The 20,356-nt window shown below is 45.8% G+C and overlaps 1 protein-coding gene across 5 annotated transcripts in view; it reads left to right on the top strand.

Annotated features, from left to right (window-relative positions):
* The window catches only part of BCAS1 (brain enriched myelin associated protein 1), a 97,550-nt gene that overhangs the window by 8,362 nt on the left and 68,832 nt on the right, over window positions 1-20,356 (top strand). For all 5 annotated transcript variants that reach the window (XM_072801463.1, XM_072801464.1, XM_072801466.1 and 2 more), the window contains exons 2-3: window positions 3,661-3,737; window positions 6,101-6,179. In XM_072801463.1, coding sequence (XP_072657564.1) covers window positions 3,666-3,737; window positions 6,101-6,179 — 151 coding nt within the window. In that variant the 5' untranslated portion in view covers window positions 3,661-3,665. The remainder of the gene's footprint in view (window positions 1-3,660; window positions 3,738-6,100; window positions 6,180-20,356) is intronic.

Genomic DNA, 20,356 nt, shown 5'->3' with positions numbered 1-20,356 from the left:
GTCTCCCCGTAAATCCTGCTCTTCACAAAACCTGAAGGAGGAAGAGCAGGACCGATTTCACAACACCTATGTTACACCTGCTGGCGGGAAGCAATCCTAACTGAATCCAGGTTGTCCCTGCGAACAACGGGCAAATGCAGGGTCCTTCTTTCCATCCACTTGGCCCTGAGTTCGCCAAGAGGCTACGTCAAATGTGCAACATTCAGAAAAACAGAGCCCTGGCCTCACACTTCTTGCAGCCCAAAGATTTTTCATGACCTCAAACATTTTTTTTAGGTAGCCCCCAAATTTCACTGAATCTGAACTGAATAAGGAGAGCTTGAAAAGTTTGCAGACCCCTTGGTGACTCCTTTTTCATTTTGTAGACAGCTGGATTCAGGTGGTGACGTAATCTCCCATGGGTCTTATCCTGGTGCGTGACCTTGGTCAAGGCATTTAACCTACTAACCTCAGTTTCCTCGTCTGTAACACTGTAAGAAAGATACTCCTGCCTTGCTGATTTGCTGCAAATCAATGAGTTTACTATAAGTAAAACCCTTTGGACAGTTTGTCAACTCACGGTACACCCTCAGCAATTATGTTGTTGTTGTCACGATGTTGTCCACCACTGTGGTTGGTAGAGTTGTCATCATTATTTTTACCTAGAGTATTTGGTAAAAATCCTGGTCAATTGGGGATCCCTGGGTGGCTCAGGGGTTTGGCGCCTGCCTTTGGCCCAGGGCACGATCCTGGAGTCCTGGGATCGAGTCCCACGTCGGGCTCCTGGCATGGAGCCTGCTTCTCCCTCCTCCTGTGTCTCTGCCTCTCTCTCTCTCTCTGTCTATCATAAATAAATAAATCTTTAAAAAAAAAAATCCTGGCCAGTCTTACTATGGCAACACTCTGTGCTGCCTTGATCCCCTTATTGGCAAACTAGGTGTATATTACTCAGGGTGATCTCTTGATAAACTTTCTGGAAAGGGCCAGTTAGTGAATATCTTAGGCTTTTTAGACCATATAGTCTCTGTGGAAACTATGTGGCTCTGCCTTGGTAGCGTGTGAGCAGCCCCATGCAGATAGGACATGAATGAATGGGCCTGGCTATCTTTCATTTTCTTCTACTTACAGGTTACATTTGGATTTCGTGTAATTTTCCTGTGTCACAATCTACGATTCCTCTTCTGATTGTTTCCCCCAACTCTTCATACACGTAAAGCCCGTGCTTAGCTCGCTGGCCACACTAATAGAGGCGACAGGCTGGATTTGTCCTACAGCTGCTGTTTGCACACCCCCGGGCTGTTGATGATTCCATGTTATATTCATAATGCCCCGTTTATAGATGGAAGTGGTGGTCTATAGTAAGCACACATGTCATGGATTTTATAAATAAGAACAATGGCAAAGTAACTAGTGTCTGGTATGTTTTAGGAAGTGCTCGGCTTTATTACCTGGTACGATTAGAAACCATATAAAATCCCCAGATTCTGTTATCTATCAAATTTCCCCCAAAGGAGCCAGGTGGTGAGATCTATGACTCTTTTTTGGCCTCTGAAATTTCTGATGACCCAGGGCATGAAACCTCATACTGTGGGCCAGAAGCCCATGGGAATCCTTGGAGGAGCATTGGCTGCTTTCAACCAGAAATCGAACGTCCTAGGTTTTATTCTGAAAGCTTCCAAAGCTGATGAGCCTGTGGCTCATCAAACATCCATTATGTGTGTGTGTAAAAAAGAAACTTTTAGGTCTCAGGGCAGCAGGTGTCTGGAGTGTCTGAGAGAGCCCTCCTTCTGGGACCAGGCGTCCTCTGGGTCAGCCCCTGACTCTGCCATTTTCTGGCTGTCTCTCCTGGGTGCGTTTTGGGGACTTCATTCTTTCCTTTCAAAGGCGAGGTGAGGGATCCCTGGGTGGCACAGCGGTTTGGCGCCTGCCTTTGGCCCAGGGCGCGATCCTGGAGACCCGGGGTCGAATCCCACGTCGGGCTCCCGGTGCATGGAGCCTGCTTCTCCCTCTGCCTGTGTCTCTGCCTCTCTCTCTCTCTCTCTCTCTCTCTCTTTCTGTGACTATCATAAATAAAAAGAAATAAAAATTAAAAAAAAAATCAAAGGGGAGGTGATAATATGCAGAACATTCCAGTAGTTAGGAGCCTGGGCAGCCTGTGTTTGAATCTTGCCTCTGCCATCATTAACTGGGTGACCTTTGGAAAGTAATTCAACCTCCGCTTCCTCCTATCCAGAAAGATGGTGAGAACACCCATTCCACGGGGGTGCTGCAGGGATCAGCTGAACAATACAGGGAGCGTGCTTGGGAAACAGTGCTGGGAACTGCGAACGTGCTAGATAATGGTTGACTTTCATCATTATCAATAAAACAAGGCTCTTAAGAGGCTTAGTAATGCCGTGGGCACCTGCCTAGCTCAGGGCCTGCTGGGTGAGGGCTAGTTTTGAATGATTATTTCCTCCCTCCACCCCACAACTAATAATCAGCACCTGATAAATGCAAACAGCACAGTGAGAACAGAAGATACAAAGATAAAGATAGTTCCTGGCCTCATGATGCTTAGAATGTACTGGGGAAGGGACACAGAAGCTAAACGTTGTGTTTTGCCTTCCCGGTCTGCATCAATTGTTACTTCGTCCCAGAACCACCCTACCTAGCATGGCTGCCTCCTGCCCCCACTACCCTGGCCCCTGTTACGTTACCAATTTACTTTTGTTCATTGCATTGAACCCTATGTGTGTGGGCTTAATGAGCACCTAGATATTCCTAATAAGGAGCCAGACATTGTTCCTACTGTTTTATAAGCCTTACTCATTGAGTCCCCGTAGCAGGCCTGGGAGGCACAGAGAGCCTAGTTAACTCATGCAAGGACACACAGCAAGGAGAAGCAGAGAGAAGGGTCAAGGTCAGGTTGTCTTGCTCCAAGCTCTGTGTTCCTAACCACTGCACCATGCTGCCTTGAACTATCAGAAATGGCCTGACTTATGGGTTTATTGTCCTTTTATTGTCTACCCACCAGACTTTCAGTCTGTGAAGTCCTGTTGAACACACAGCCGCAACGCTCATGCCTGGCACGGCATGAGGTACAGAGTTGGTACTCAGTACCTATTTGTTGAATCAACAAATGAATGAAAACACAGCCAAATAAATATATAATTACAAGTAGCACTAAGTGCCATGAAAAATAAAAACTAACCAACCAACCAACCAAAAAACCAAAAAAAAAAAAAAAAAGAAGAAGAAAAGAAAAGAAGGAAGGAAGGGGAAAAAAAAAGCCATTGCTATGAAGGATTTTAACAAGGGATCTAATTTGGTTTGATGATCACAGAATACTAAATATTATAAATATTATATTGATTATCCTCATTCTAAAGTCTCCTTGTTACAATAGCTGGGCAGGAGGGAAGGAAACGTTATCTATACTGAATATACCTTTCATGATGATAAATATTTCCTCTTAGCAGTTTGAAATCTGGGGCTGCATTTGACTTAAATTCTGCTGAATATATGAGTCCCAAATCTTTTTTCATCCCCCAAATATATATTAGCAATTGACCTAACTTGGGCTTGTGGCAATTACACCCACAGTAACTAGTCAGCTCTCTACACTTGACTTCATAAGCGGGAATAAGACTTCTGTTTGTCTTGGGGTTTAATTTCTCTCTCTCTTTTTCTCAATTACAGGAACAATGGGTAACGAAATGAGTGTCCCAAAAAGAGTTGAAGACCAAGAGAATGAATCAGAGACAGACGCTAACAAGGTAGTATAGTTATGGCCACTGGGTCATTAGCTACTAGTAGCTAGATTTGGCGATGACAGCAGGATCAATGGCCTGTTCGGTGCTAATCACACATTCATTACTGATGATGCACTGCTGTTCCCGTGGACTGTTCAGTTGCATTCAAACCTCCAGAATCCATCCAGGAGCTCATTAAAGATGCAAACACTAAGGCCCCCCCTCCCAAGACTTACTGAACCCAAAATTACAAGGCTGGGAGCCTGTGCAACCTATGTCTTTAAGGAACTCCAAGGTGCATCATATAGGGCCAGTTTGGTACCTGCTGTCAGGTGCTTCTCCGCTGTGGGTGATTTTTGCCTGCCTCCACCAGCGGACACTTGGCTAGAGACATTTTTTATTGGTCACAGCTCAGGGCTACCTATCTAGCCAGTGAAGTCCAGAGATGCTACTAATCAGAGTACAGGACAGCCCCCCACAACAGAGGATGGCCTGGCCCCCAATGTCACTAGTGCTGAGGATGGGAAACCCAATTTAGGTCAGTAGCTTGCAGCGTTGGCTACTTTGGGATCATCTGGGGGATTAAAATATTGTTGCCAGAATAGCACCCTAGATTGATTAAATCAGAATCTGAAAAAAAAAAAAAAATCAGAATCTGTGTGTGGGAGTGAGGGCAGTCATCTGCATTTTCAGTGTAGCCAAGCTGGGGAACTATGAGTTCAGGAACCCTTATTTTAGGAGACTGCTCTGGAGGGCAGAGGCCGAGGACACCCAAACGCTGCTCTTTAGATCTTCTATGACCAAGTGGCAGAAAGCCTACATTTCTACCATCCAATGCTTCTGAAATCGACCCCATTTAAGACTGGGAAGCCCAGTTAAACATGGAAACTTCTGTAGGAGGCAGATAATACCTACGGACCAATATGGATCATATCATTGGAGAATTCCAGCTCAGAACAGAAGGCTGGAGGTGAAGCAATGGGCTCTAGCGCCTGCATAGTGGGTGCCAAGCCCAACGGCTGAGCCCACCATCGGGCAGCTTTGCAAACTCCCATGGCCTGGCCCCACCTGACAGCAACCGAAACACAGCCTCTAGCTGGGGGCTCAGGCATCAGAGGTCCCTCAAGCTCCCAAGCGCCTTCTCCTAGGCTGGGAAACTTGGGCCTCCAGGGGCTCGGGTGGTGACATAAGTAAAGGAAGCAGGCTGGGTGGGGTCCTCAGGGGACGGGAGACCAAGGGTCCATTTGCAGATGGCTGGCTCTGGCCAACAGGTACCAACCATCCAGATGTTCCCAGTCTTGTTTCTCATTAGCAGCTGGAGACCAGTGTTCATGAAATCTCCTGCTTTTCAAATATTGGCAACCGATTCCCAGAGAGACCTGAAAACAAAAACTCTGTGAGCCAAATAAATCCGATTGGCACGCCCAGGATGGCCCCCCAGGGATGGCAGGGGTGAGCTCGGGACCAAATGGTCACATAGGTTCGACGTTTCCTTGTGGTAATTGCTTGGGAGGGTTAATGACAGATTCAAGAATGCAGGCTGATTTTTAAACAATTATCAAAACGTAAAGAAAGGAAAAGTCTTCTGTGCTCCTCCCACCCCCACCCCAGGAGTCCCACCTGCAGGAGCTGCCATTCAGATTTGAGTTTTCTCTCCTTGCCCCTATTAACATATATTACACCACTGATAGGATTAGCAAAATACGATACCCCGCGCAGCGTACTTAGCACATAATCAATATTCAATTAGTGTCAACTATCGGTGATATAATGTAGATGGTCTTATTACTAAAATAGCATTAGGTAACATATGTTCTGGTAACATTTCTCTTTCTGTGTGAGTATATGCATCCGGACGCACACACACACGAAAGCTTTTTAAATTTCTGCAGCAAATGACAGTTATAGAAGCAATCAGGGCAGGGGCCTAAAATCAGAAAAAGGTCCCAACAGTGAGGATGGAGGGAGAGGGTGTGGAGCAGAAGGAAAGCAACAGTGAACTTCCTGTGTTTGCCAAGTTTGTTGACCAAAGGCCGGGCTGGGGGCAGCGCCGGGTGTGTGGGGACCGGACGGTGGCGGGAGTGGCAGGCGGGGGACCTCACGGGGCTGGGGATCAGCGTGTCGGATTCTCGTTCCCCACGGATTCGAGTGTCCCTGTTAGCCCGGGCGTCCCCCTCTGTGTGATGGGGTCCATTCTGCCTGCACTTGTGGGGCCCCCTGAGATGAATGCCTTAGTTTCTCTGGGGCACGATGGGAAGCTGGGTAGTTTCTAGAAACACAGCCTTTAAGTTTAATTTGGTGATGATGCACCTGCAGCCTCGAGGTCCTTCTTTGAGTTCTGAGTTTCCCGAAACCCTTGGCCGCTGATGCCCCCTGATCTGTTCCAGGTGGCATCTGAGAACAAGTGTGGTCAAAACGGGACGCCGGTGATCCTATCGACCCACGACATTACATTCTATGATGAAGGTCAGTGCCCCGCTGGGAGGTGGGCTGCTCCTGGGGCTGGGGCTGGGGAAGGGTCTGCAGATCCTGCTTACGGGGAAAAGAAAAAATGCAAGGCTTGAAACCACAGGCTCACTTTGGAACCATTAGTATAAGTGTCCTGGGGCTACCGGGCCAGTGTCACAAACCGGTGAGCTAAACAACAGAAATGTGTTGTCTCACAGTGCTGGAGGGTACAAGTCTTTTTCTTTTTCTTTTATTCCGTTTTATTAAAAAAATAAAACCACAGGAAAAAAAATGAATGTACAGGCGATGGGATAGTGGGGAAATGGTGAGGGAGGAGGGGGGAACACGGTGCTGGTGACGGGCAGTCCCGTGCCCCCTGTGATGGCGAGGTGGTCCTCATCACATGGATACTCCTCCGTTCCACGGGGTTAGCACATGGGCAGGGTTGGCGCCTTCTGAGCACCTCAAGGGGGAGTCTGTTCTCTGCCCCTCCTACGAGCCGCAGGTGCTCCCCGTGGCTTCCAGATGGTGTCCTCTCTACGCACGTCTGTCCATGGGTCCACATTTCCCCTTTTATAAGGACGCAGTCACATTGGATTGGTGTCCACCCTAACTGACCTCATCCTCGCTCGGTCATTTGCAAAGACCCTGTTCCTACACGAGGTCATAGGCACCTGGGGGATCCAGTTCAACCCTCGGCACCACCCATTCCTTCTAGAAGCGGCCGAGGATGTGCAGCAGCCAAGACGGAGGCAAAAGAGTGAAAACACTAAGAGGCTGGCATCTGGAGTCATAACCCGAGGCTACAGTCCCCGCTCTGCAAGGACTGGCTCTGTGACCTGGACAAGCCATTTCACTTTCTAAACCTGTGCTTTCTCGACTCTCCCGTGTGGGGATAAGAACCCCTACATCACACAGTTCCCAAGAGGGGTAAAGGAGCCCGTCCGTGAAGCATGTCCATATTATTAGGCATTTAGGAACTTTGCAGAAACTGGGAAAGTAGACAAGGCAACAGGATTTTCCCTAACACAAGGCCAGTTTTTAAATGGGACCATATATTTATGTATCTTATTTTGTCCTGCAGTTTAAGACTATAAATTCAGTGCGTGAAAGTGGCCAGGTTCTACTATGCGGAGAATATATATATATATACGACGATATAAGAAAGAACAAGTGGTTAAGGGTGAGAAGGCTTAGTGGAGTTCTTACTGGAATCAAACTGCTGGCTTTGCCCCCTACCAGCTGCATGACCTCAAGCAGATTACTTAACCTCTCTGAACCTCAGGCTCCTCGCCTGTAAAGTGGGATAACAATAGCGCCTACAACATAAGCATCCGATGCACTAAAGCTCGGACATCAACGCCTGCCACCTAGCAAGTGCTCTGTGGATTAGCTGTCCTTATTACCGTGTGGCTCTGGTTGCTGTCATTGCATGTAACCTTCTGGGCTTCAGTCTCTTCTTCTGAGCCATGAGGGAATGAGTCCTCTTATTGGTGCTAGAAGTTTTAGAATTTCCTCGTGTCAGGGGAAAACTCCTTTCTTTCTCGTCTGCTACTCACCCCACATCTGACTCCAAACGTGAGGGGTTTCCATGCCAAGCAATTCTGTGACACCAGCTCGGTGTCCTCCATGTCAGTGCTGTTCTGACTCTGTCTCCCTAACATGAACATCAGCCCCCACAGGCTAAAGCCTCAGCCCCACAAGACTGCCTCTCACTTTCATTTGACAGTTGAAGGTGGTGAGTGGTCAGGTTACCCGCCGCTCCTGGCCTACCTGGCTACAGATCAGAGATGCCCCTGAGCCCCTCCCCAGGTTCAGTTGTCTGCTAGAATGGCTCGCAGAACTCAGGAGAAGAGTGGACCGACTAGATGGCCGACCCATCAGTGTACAACTCAGTAACAGCCAGATGGAAGGGAGGCATAGGGCATAGGGCAAGGTAGGAGGGCGCCTGGGGGTGGTGGGGCTTCCCTGCCCTGTCTGGGCACACCAACCTCCTCGCACCCCCGTGCATCCACCGTCCAGCTCTCTGAACCCCATCCTTTAGGGACTTTTGTGCATGCTTTATTACGCGGGCATGATTGATTAAGTCGTTGGCCATTGGCGATAGAACTCAATATCCAGCCCCAGAGATGGGGGATGGGGCTGAAAGTTCCAACCCTCTAATCACATGGCTGGTTCCCCTGGCAACCAAGTCCCCATCCTTAGGGGCTTTCCAAAGTCACCTCATTAACATAAACTCGGAGGTAGTTAAAAGGGGCTGGCTTGTTATGAATAACAAAAGACGTCTTCATGGCTCTTATCATTTCTATGATAAGCTTTAGGAGTCCTGTGCCAGGAATGGGGGATGAAGACCAAATACTAGTTCTTACCCTAGAACACTATATCATTCCTGAGGAGTTTATTAAAAGCTTAGATGGCAGGTGCCCTCCCATAGCCTCTATCTACGATAAACTAAGGTTGGGATTTTCCTAGAGGACTCTGACGCACCGCCAGGATGGCAACCCCTGGCCGAGAAAAGGTCCCAAGTTTCTTCCTCCCTTTAAGCCCTAGAGCTCAAACTTAACACTTTGACGTACACAACACGGATTGTATTTACAGCAGCAGCCTTTGATGAGAATGGGGTGAAAGCTGGCCCTTGAGACGCACAGGCTTTGAAATGAGAATCACACCGTTGATCTAATTTACAAACTGTAGATGTCTGTCCTCAAGAAGTTGAGAGGCACGGAGGATGTAATGTGTCCTACAGAAATCACTCTCTCTGTCATAATCATATTATCATTCCCCTATTTGTAGCACTGGGCGCAAGGGCGAGGAGTGTGTAGGAAGAACAGAAGAATATAGTTTTGGGGACTGAGAAAGCCTCCCTCCTCTTTTACTCCCTCCCTCAATCCCTGTCTCTTTCCTTTTCTACTTCTTTCCCTCCCTTTCCCTTTTTTCATTCCTTCCTATACATATACATATATATACACACACACATATATACACATATATATATTTCTTCCTATACATATACATATATGCATATATATATGTATATATATATATATATATTTCTTCCTAAAAGGAGGAAAACAGGTAACAGAAACCCACAAGGATGGTCTGGAATAGCCTATTGCTGTGTGAATACCGACATGAGCCAAGGGAAACAGAGAATCGCATTTTGGTGAGTCATGGGTTCGTTGCATTTAGCCCTGGTTCCCTGCAGCCTCGCTTTCAAAGTCCCGGGCACCCGCTGGAGAATCTGTAAAGAGTTGTGATTAATCCTCTGAGGTCAGAATTCTGCTGCCATTCATGGACAACTTGAGCCCTGAGCAACTCGCTTTGGAGTGATTATCCCATTTAATGAGGAAGGCAGCCTATTATCACCCTCTTGCTGTTTTCCCCAGGTTATTAACTAAGTTATAATTTTCAATGCAGTTTTTAAGGGGGTATAAAAGTAGGATTCTGGGGGTCTTTTTTTTCATCCATTTGACAGAATTCTCTGACCCTGCCGTTTGACGCACATTTGTATTCATCTCTGGCGATGTATACACATACATCTGCACGTAGAGAAGAGTCACCAGAGAAATAGATAAATGGGATTCTGGGTGACTGGGTTTTTTTTTCTCCTCCTCCTCCTCCTCCTCCTCCTCCTCCTCCTCCTTCTTTTCTTCTTCTTCTTCTTCTTCTTCTTCTTCTTCTTCTTCTTCTTCTTCTTCTTCTTCTTCTTCTTTTTATCTCTATTTTTCCCATTATGATTAAACAGTTCATCACCGTGCAGGACCGTTTTCTGCGAGGGCTTATTAAGACGTGGAGGTGGCAGTGACCGGACACACAGCATAGGAAACCAGGATGCAGGATTTGAATTGTGGCTCCTGTGTGAGCTCAGGCAAGTTTCTGAGCCTCTGTCCTTTCATCTGCAAAATGGGAATGCTGTTCCTGGAGGAACCAAGTCGCTAAGATCCTTGTGAGGCTGAAATGAGTTGATGTGTGTGAAATACTTAGAAGAGTGCCTCGTCTCTGGTAAACACATGCAGAAAGTTGCTTGTCCTGGGTTGCACTTAATGCTGATGCTCGTCAAGGTTGTCATTGCAGTTTGAAGCTAACTGGAGTATCTCTAGCCTAACTTTTACATCTGGGTGGGCCCAATGTACTCTCAAGGGTCCTTATCAGGAGGATGCAAAGGGGGGGTCAAAGTCAGAGGGGGAGATGAGAGGGATAGATGTCACACAGAGAGAAAGATCTGACGATTCTGCAGGGCTGACCTTGACATGAAGGAAGGAGCCATGAGCCAAGGACTGCAGGAGGCCTCTCAAAGCTGTAAAGAGCAAGGAAGCAGATGCTCCCCTAGAGCTTCCAGAAGCTTCCAGAGCTTCTGCCCCGCTTTCCACTTCTGACCTTCAGAACTGGAAGATAATATATTGGTGTTGTTGTGAGGCACAAAAATTGGGGTGATTTGTTACAGCAACAATAGGAAACTAACGTGAGCACACTCACACTTTGGAGTTAGGGGACCTGGGCTTAGTTAGGTCCCAGCTCTGCTGCTCACTGGCTGTGTACAGCCTTGGCAAGGAATCTGTATTCTAAGAAAGTAATCTATCTGCAAAATAGGAATAATAATAATAATATTAACTTAATAGGAAAGTGTAAAGACAGTGGCTGGCACAGGGTAAATAAGTTGAAATACAGGAGTCCAGGGATCCCTGGGTGGCGCAGCGGTTTGGCGCCTGCCTTTGGCCCAGGGCGCAATCCTGGAGACCCGGGATCGAATCCCACGTTGGGCTCCCGGTGCATGGAGCCTGCTTCTCCCTCTGCCTATGTCTCTACCTCTCTCTCTCTCTCTCTCTCACTGTGTGCCTATCATGAATAAATAAAATAAAATAAAATTAAATTAAATTAAATTAAATTAAATTAAATTAAATTAAATTAAATTAAAAAAAAATACAGGAGTCCAGAAAAAAACAGAAACAGAGTCTATTGTCATGTGTGTCCTTTATCCCTGTCTTGTCATCTGACGATCTGAGATTTTTCCCACTTGTGCTTTGATGCCTAAAACCTCACTAATCTTTGGGGAAATAAAAATGCCTCATTTTTCTCCTTCTTCCACTCCTTTCTATCAAATTTATAACATTGGTTCCCTCTCTAAAAATTAAACTGTTCAGGGGCACTGGGGTGTCTCAGCGGTTGAGTGTCTGCCTTTGGCTCGGGTCGTGACCCCGGCGGGGTACTGGGATCGAATCCCACATCAGGCCCCCACCTGCTTCTCCCTCTGCCAGTGTCTCTGCCTCTCTCTGTGTGTCTCTCATGAATAAATAAATTTTAAAAATCTTAGGAAAAAAAAAAACCCAAAACTGTTCAGTCCTCACTGCTACTGGAAGGCAAGGACTAATGCATGATTTATCCACCAGAACACGTCATTTTTCAGAAGCCAGAGGCTGTCTCTGTTTTACCTGGATAAGAAGTTTCAAAATATTAACACCTTTCCTTTTTGTCCCTTGTCAATTGTTCCTCAAAAGAAGAATTGCCTAATTTTGCTTAGAAAACAAAAATAAAAAATATAAATAAATAAATAAATAAATAAATAAATAAATAAATAAATAAATAACAAAAATAAGTGGAATCATTTTATGAGACTGAAAATCCATAGCTGAGCTAAGTGTCCCTGCCTGTGCGGTAACATCATGAGAATAGAAGCATTTGCCAATAGTGACATTCAGGCCCAGTGTAATAGGAGTCCCCAAATGTCCAGCCAGCCCAGTCTAGGACAAATCCCTGGGCTACCTGAACATGTACAGATCCCTCTAATTCACCTGGTATGGTCTTTAATTCATTGTCTTTTGACAGCTACAAAATATTTTAAGGTGTGGACTTGCTATCATTCATTCAGCCATGACTCCCGCCCCCCATGGTGGGTGGGCATTCTTTTTTTTTTTTCTTTCTCTCCACTCCGAACAACGAACAACGCAGCAGTGAATATTCTTGGGCATATTTTTTATCCTTTGCATTTTAGATCATTTCTTCCAGAGGAGGCTGTACCTTTTATGGCTGGAGCAAGTGCTTCTAGACAAACCACTTGAATCTGTGGCCTCTTTCCGCCTCTTTGCAGCTGTGTGAGCTTAAACACAAACTTCCCTTCTCCACCTCAGGGTGTTAGGAAGAGAAAATAAGGTAATTACAAATTATCTTGCAAATCCCTTGGAAAAAACTTGCGAATCCCTTCACTTGGTGCCTGAAACGATAAATGATGGCCATCGCAAAGAAGTAGATTCCTGAAAATCGTGGTGCCTAATTTTTAATCCACATTAGAATCACCAGGAGGATTTCTTTCAAATCTCATGACCAGAATTAAGAAAATCAGAAAATCTGGGGGTAGGGCCCAGGCACAAATCTTTTTTTTTTTCAAGTTTCCCTGGCCATAAGTGTTTTTAAAGCTGCTAACGTTCAGCCATGGTTGGAAACCATTTGGAATGCACTCAAATAGGAAATTCCTTACTCACATTTTTCAGAAATAAAACATTGGCATTTCTGTTTTAGATTCTTCCAAGACTTTTTTTGTCCCCACCATGGCTGACACCCTGGGCGCAGCTTTCTGTTCCAGGGTTCATTAAATCTGATTTCATTAACTTCCATGCAGCTGCTGCTGAGTAACACCTAACTTGTTCTTTGCCTCTCTGGACTGAGAAGCCCGGACGGTGCACCCTGCTCTGAACACAGAGACATGGATGTGGTTTCAGGACCATAGTCATGCCCTAAACTAAAAATTTCTGGAAGTTTAACTATTTAAAGCAGCATATTAGTGGGTGAGGTCTGCTATGTGCAGAGCAGATCATTTCTTCCAGAGGGAGGTACAAGAGCAACCCTCTTGTGTTTCTTGTGTTTCTTGTGTTTCTGAGCACAAGAGACGAGAAATAGAAGCAGTCTGGCTCCATTTGTGGGTTCAAAACTGTGATGTATAATCAGTCATTGTTTTTTGACAGCTACAAAATATTTTAAGATGTGGATAGGCTATCATTCATTCAGCCATGACCCCCGCCCCATAATTGGTATAACTAATTCTCAGAGTGGTGCCCAGGCCAGCAACATCTATTACCTCGAAATGGTCAGACCAGCAGATTCTAGGGCACCAGCCCACACCTCCTAAGTCAGAAATGCTGGTGGTGGGGTCCTGCTGCCCGTTCTCACTGCCCTCCAGGAGCTTATGACACTCCCTCAGGCATGAGGACCTTCGCATCAGGGACCCAGAGTGGGGCCCCGGGAGATATGGAGGTGTCAGGAATCTGAGGCTGCCCCTTGCCTAGACACCTCGACTCAGCTCCAAGCGTGGCTTCCCTGCAGATAATAAGATATTTCAGGAAAAGCCTTATTTTAGGATTTTCAAATGAAATTTCCCAATTCAAAAAACTCTAAACATTCTGCTGGATGAACACCGTGCTGGCCGTATCCGCAGATCTCATTAGTTGGCAACTTCTGATCATGTGAAGTTTCTCTCCCTACTTTTCATCACTCAACAAAAATAACTTAAAAAATAAAAAAAAAGATTTTATTTAGTCATGAGAGACACACAGAGAGAGGCAGAGACATAGGCGGAGGGAGAAGCAGGCTCCCTGTGGGGAGCCCGATGTGGGACTCGATCCCAGGACCCTGAGATCATGACCCGAGCCAAAGGCAGATGCTCAACCACCGAGCCACCTGGGTGTCCCCAAAAGTAACTTAAAAAAAATATCATTCATCATCACCATTAGGTTATCCTGGCTTGAAGCAGCTAAACATTTAAATCCTATAGCTAATTCTAAATGTGCTTGCTTGGCTTCTGGACCCACCAGGCCTCTTGCCCTTGATAACGTGCTTCTGTGTTTGTTGCCACCAGGGAGGGACCCCAAAGGCAGGAAGGCGTCACTGTCTGTGTCCCCTTTGAAGCCGCCTATGTGCTTCATCCACGAGTCCTTTTTATTTACTTATTTTAAACAAATTTTTATTTGGGTACCTGGGTAGCTCCTGGGTAGCTCAGCAGTTGAGCATCTGCCTTCAGCTCGGGTCGTGACCCCGGGGTCCCCGGATCGAGTCCCGCACAGGCTCCCTGCATGGAGCCTGCTTCTCCCTCTGCCTATCTCTCTCTCTGTGCCTCTCATGAATAAATAAATAAGATCTTTTAAAAAATAAAAAGATCTTATTTATTTATTTGCGAGAGCGCGTGCACATGTGAGAGAGCACAAGCAGTGGAGAGGGAGAAGCAGGCTGCCCATCCAGCAGGGAGCCCTATGCGGGGCCCCATCCCAGGACCCTGGGATCATGACCTGAGCCGAAGGCAGCCACTTAACCAACTGAGCCACCCATGCGACCCTCATGAGCCCTTTTTAAAATGACCTCTGAGTGGGTACATCAACTCCAGGGGACTTAAAAAGTTGGTTTCTGAGTTTGCTGAGTAGGTCAGACTCTGGAATACGGAGCTGCCCCCGAGGTCATGCCACTTGCTCCAGGATGCAGGACCCAGGTGGCCTGGGAGCCCTCGGTCACAGCCACAGGCTCGTTGGTTATGGAGCCCACGTCGCTGCTGGGCCAGCCCCAGGCCAAGCGGAAATAGGCCCAATGTTCCGCAGTTGGCCTTAAAACCCCATTCTAGGCCTCTCCTTTTCCCTGGTTTTTTCTGTTCATTATTTGTACATGTTTAAGTGACATGGGATGGGGAGGCCTTAGTATGTTTACATATAAACCTTCCCAACAGTATACATCATAAGGGAAGACAGGAGACACATCCCCCATCCCGCGGGTCTATCCGCTTCCTGCCTCGTCCCCACATTTCCTTCGCTACAGGTGAGCACTTTGTACTGTTTCTTATGCTCACAGGTGTTCCAACTGAGCATATATTAAAATCTGCTGCTCGGACACCTGGGTGACTCCGTTGCTTAAGCACCTGCCTTCAGCTCAGGTCATGATCTCAGGGTCTTGGGATCAAGTCCCATGTCGGGCCCCATGCTCAGCAGGGAGTCTGCTTCTCTCTCTCCTTCTGCCTCTGCCTGCCACTTCCCCAGCTTGTGCTCTCTCTCTCTCTCTCTGTCAAATAAATAAATAAGATCTTTAATAATAAATAAATAAAAATAGGGGATCTCTGGGGGGCTCAGCGGTTTAGCGCCTGCCTTTGGCCCAGGGCGCAACACTGGAGTCCCGGGATCCAGTCCCATGTCGGGCTCCCCGCATGGAGCCTGCTTCTCTCTCCTCCTGTGTCTCTGCCTCTCTCTCTCTCTCTCTCATCATAAATAAATAAATCTATAAATAAATAAATAAATAAATAAATAAATAAATAAATAAAAATCTGCTGCTCTACCTCTCAACATCACTTTTTAAAAATGAATGGGAACATTCCCTCCGTGCAGTTAGACGTGGCTTTTTTCACTTACTACGTGTCTTGGAGAATGTTAGTGTGTGTGGAGGATTTCGCTCTCTGGGCATGGGATAATTTACTTAACCTCTTGGTAAGCGGTTAGGTTGTCTCTAGTCTTTTGTCAGGGTGAAAGTGGCCCGGCAAGTCGTGTGTATCTGTTCCCGATGTCTTCATGCCTCGATGCAATTATATTTATAGGGTAATATTCTACAAGTAGAATATGGAGTTCACAGAGTTTGTGAATTTTTAAATATCGATATGTGTTACTAAGTTACCCTCCAAAGAGACACCAAGATACACAGCCACGGGCGATATGTGCGGCTGTTCTTTCTCATATTCCCTCCCTGTTAGGTGATTTTTTTCACTAGTTTGATGGGTGCAAAGCTATGTCTCCTAATTTTGCTCGTATTTAACTATTTATGAAGTTGAGCATCCTTTCAGATGCTTAAAAGCCAGCCGTGTGTCCTTCCTCTGTGTGCTCACGTTTGGTGCTCCTTTCTCCACCCAGCTCCCCTCTGTTTTGATGTTTGTTTATACAATGTCTTCTTTTTCCAAATTGAGATATAATTCACATGCCATAAAATTCATCCTTTTAAAGTATGCAACTCATGCTTTTGAGTCGATTTACAAGGTAGCACTACCATCCCCACTATCTAGTTCCAGAACATTTTCATCAGCCCAACCAAGGATTCCAGACCCATTAGTTGTCCATCCCTGTAGCCCCTTGCCTCCACCCCCAGCCCCTGGCAGCCACTCATCTGCTTTCTATCTCTATGGACAGAGTTTTGCCTCTTCTGGACATTCATGTAATGAGAATCATACAATATGTGGTATTTTCTATCTGGATTCTCTCAGCGTCATGTTTTCGGGTTCACTTGCGTTGTAGCATGTATCCGTGCTTCATTCTTGTACGTGGCTAAATACGACTCCCCTGTCTGGATAGCCTACATCTTGTGTAGCCATTCATCCGTTGATTGATCAATGTTCGGGCTGCTTCCACTTTTTCAGCTATTGTGAATAGCACTGCTGTGAACATTTGTGTACAAATTCTTGGGTGGACATACGTTCTCATCCTTCGCTTGTGTGCCTAGGAGTGGGATGACTGGGTCATACAGTAACTCTGTGTTTGACTTCTGGAGGAACTACTAAACTGCTTTCCAAAGCAGCTGCACTATTTTACATTCCCGCCGGCAACATAGGAGGGTTCTAATGGTGCCACATGCTCGCCAACACTGGTTGTGATCCGTCTTTCTGATTACGGCCATCCTAGTGGATGTGAAGTGGTACCATTTTGGTTTTGGTTGCCTTTTCCTAATGACTGATGATGTTGGGCATCTTTTCACTGCTCACTGATCATTTATATGTCTACCCTGGAGAATATGTCTTCTTGATTTGGCCGCTTTTCCCCATCCTTCTCCCCTGAGCCTCTTGTCTCCTAGTGTTTCTGGCTGGCTATTCTTAGTCTCCAGAGTCTCAAGCTAATAATTGTCACTCTTCAGCAGTGTTCTATGTGGCATGAATTCCACCTACCCCACCCTCCACGTCCAAGGCTTGCCCTTGGCGTTCTTATCCTTGGAGGGCACTGATAGAATAACACATGACCTTCCCTGGTACGTTTTCTACCATTTAAGATGTGCTTTATGTTGTATATCTGATCAATGTTCTTGCTACTTCACATCCCTGCCACCCTTGGTGATGGAAGAAAGACACTCTATCACATTACTGCTGAAAATGTGAATCACTAGAGCCCTTTCTGAGGAAAAAAAAATATGACTGTCTATTTTTTTTAAGTTTTTTTAAAGATATTAAGAAACAGGAGAAATATGAAACTATAATGAATTTTTTTTAATTTTATTTATTTATGATAGTCACACAGAGAGAGAGAGAGGCAGAGACATAGGCGGAAGGAGAAGCAGGCTCCATGCACCGGGAGCCCGACATGGGATTCAATCCCGGGTCTCTAGGATCGCGCCCCGGGCTAAAGGCAGGCGCTAAACCGCTGCGCCACCCGGGATCCCTGACTGTCTATTTTTAAAAACTAAATGCACATTGATCTGGGTATAACAGTTCTACATCTGTGCCTGTATTCTATAGAAATAAAGCACTAACTTAGGATTTTTGAACATAGAAGTTAATCCCAGCATCGTTTGTAATAGAAATGGAAACAATTACTTGGAAACTTCCAGAATATTCATTGATTGGGCGATGACTTAAATATCTTTTAGTATATGCATATTAAGGAATATTATGCAGTTATTTAAAAAATAATATAAGGGTGACTAGATGGCTCACTTGGTTAAGCATGTGACTCTTGGTTGGATCTCAGCTTAGGTCTTGATCTCAGGGTCGAGTTCAAACTCCACGCCCAGCATGGAGCCTACTTAAAAAAAAAAAAATAAGATAGATTTGGACATATTGACTGAGAGGAATCACTATAATTGTCAGTTCAGACCTGGGGGGCTTACACACCAACTATTAATGTCTCACAGTTCTGCAGGTTGGGAAGTCCAAGATCAAGGCACTGGCAGATTTGTTGTCTAGCAAAATCTTCTTCTGGTTCTTAGATGGCCACCTTTCTACTATGTCCTCAAGCAGTGGAAGGGGCAAGAGCACTCCCTGGGGCCTGTTATAAGGGCACTCATTCCGTTCCTGAGGGCTCCAAACTCATGACCTGATCTCCTCCCCAAGACCCCACCTCCTAACACCGCCAGAGCAAGGGTTAGGATTTCCACATATGAAGTTTGTAGGGACACGAACATTCAATCCATAACAATGGTATATATAAGAGCAATCAAAAACTATGTCTAACCTGATCCAGTTTTTATAAAAACCAAGAACAGACACAACCCCTGTGTATGTATATCTACAATACTTATGCATATTTGTGTGAGTATGTACAAAGCTTGGCAAGCCATGCTGGGCTGCAGATGCTAGTTAGGTTGCCACGAGGGTGGAGGGGCGAGACAGAAAGAGAAAAAAGTTAAGAGATCAGTTGTTTCGGGTAGTAAACACCTGTTGAATGTGTATTATTATTATATTGAGGGGAAAAAAAAACAAAATCAGACACTGAATATGTCTTTGAGTGACAATATAGGCTCCCATTGGAGCAAAGGTAGTCTAGCCCTGGAATTACCTTTGTATGTCCCAGACTTCTGCGGCACACAAGTGATAGGAAATCTGTGAGCAGAAAGGAAAACGGAAATGATGAGTTTCATTAGTACAGTCTCGCCCCACAGTGATGGGCAAATCCCTGCTGACTTTTGCGAGAGCACAGGGTGAAGAGTTACCTTTTGCCCCATCACGTTGGAACCCAACATTAAAACCCAGCATTTCAATCACTAGATGTTCAGACACGTTCTATCAAGCTGATAGTCAAGAACCTTCCGCTCTAAGATGCCCCCCCTCACTCATTCCTTTCTTTTATTTATGCTGGAATTTCTTGGCGAAATTCATGGCTTTTCCCTATTGAGATGAAAAGCATGAAATCTGATCATTCCATGAAATTTTCAAATCTAACATCCTCTTCCAAGCTCTAAGTATCTGCCACATGAATCCTTATTTCAAGACCTATAAAACAACAAATGCATTTGCACGACACAGAAAGCCACAGTTGTTTGATGTGTCATGTGACTCAAAGTAAGACCGCAAAAAGGTCATTTTTGCAAAATTTTTTGAGGTCTTCATCATCAGTTTTCCCAAGGGCCTACCGTAATCCTTTGATATTCAAATATAATTCTCTTTTGAAGAGTTTAGTGGGTCATTATCTAGTTTCCCTTCTACCTTCCTGTCTTCTTCGGTGAACTCTTTGAACTCGGCCAGATTCTCACCCAACGAGAGCCACGTGTGTGATCTGAGCAGTACTTTCCAATGACTCAGCAAACTCCCACTTCTTCTGTCAGGTGGGCAATTTCCCTTTGCAATTTGTGTGCTTTATATTTCCACCTTACCCTCCTTTCTCCTGACTGATGGGGATGCTGACACACAGGGCGGTGTTGCAGCAGAAGGGATGTTAGAGTGGGAAATAACTCTCGTAAGTGGACACTTTGTGTGTAAATGAAATCATGGTGGTGGCTTCTGCTTCCTTCTTTAACCCCAAGCAGTAGGAGGATTTGGATATGGATTCTTAGGAGAGAACTCCACCTCCGCCACCACTGGTTATTACAAGGGTAGCTACTCTTGCCATTGCTATAGTGACGTTCCCTGACTGCTTGCTACGCCCTGGGCCCTGTGCTGTGGCCTTTCCTGTTCCCTGACCCACTCTTGCTATGGGCCAAGCACTGCCGGAGGCACTAGGGACACGGCTATAATCAAGTCAGACCAGGCCTCTATCTATTTGGGCTTAATTTCTAGTGGGGAAGAAGCACATAAAGGATGGATTAATGAAATCATTTCAGAGACCAAGGAATACTCTGCAGAACCCAAAGAGGGAATGGCGGTGAGTGGAGGGTGACTTTAAGAGGGTGGTCAAGGAAGACCTGACCTGAGGCCTGAATGATAACCAGGTAGCCATGGGAAGATGGGAGGGGAAGCATTTTCCACCTGGGGGTGGAAAGAACAATTAGTGCAGAGGGCTTCGGGTGGGAACGCAGTTGGTGTGTTGTGAGGAGGAACATGAGCTGAGCTGAGTGAAAGTCTAGCAGGGGTTGTCCATGGTAGAGTTTGCGCTTGATTTTAATTGGGGTGAGGCCTTTTTCTGATGATTTTATGTAGAAAAATGACAGAATCGAATTTGTATTTAGAACAAAACAAGACAAAATCACACACCAGTGTTTTCCAGATGTGAGACAACACTGATTCTTGAACACCCACTAATTCCGTGAACCAAACTTTCTCTGCT

Source organism: Canis lupus, chromosome 26 (assembly GCF_048164855.1).
Source record: "Canis lupus baileyi chromosome 26, mCanLup2.hap1, whole genome shotgun sequence".
NCBI lineage: Eukaryota > Metazoa > Chordata > Mammalia > Carnivora > Canidae > Canis > Canis lupus.
Note: the sequence above shows the minus strand (reverse complement) of the source record. Positions and strands in the feature narration are given on the sequence as shown.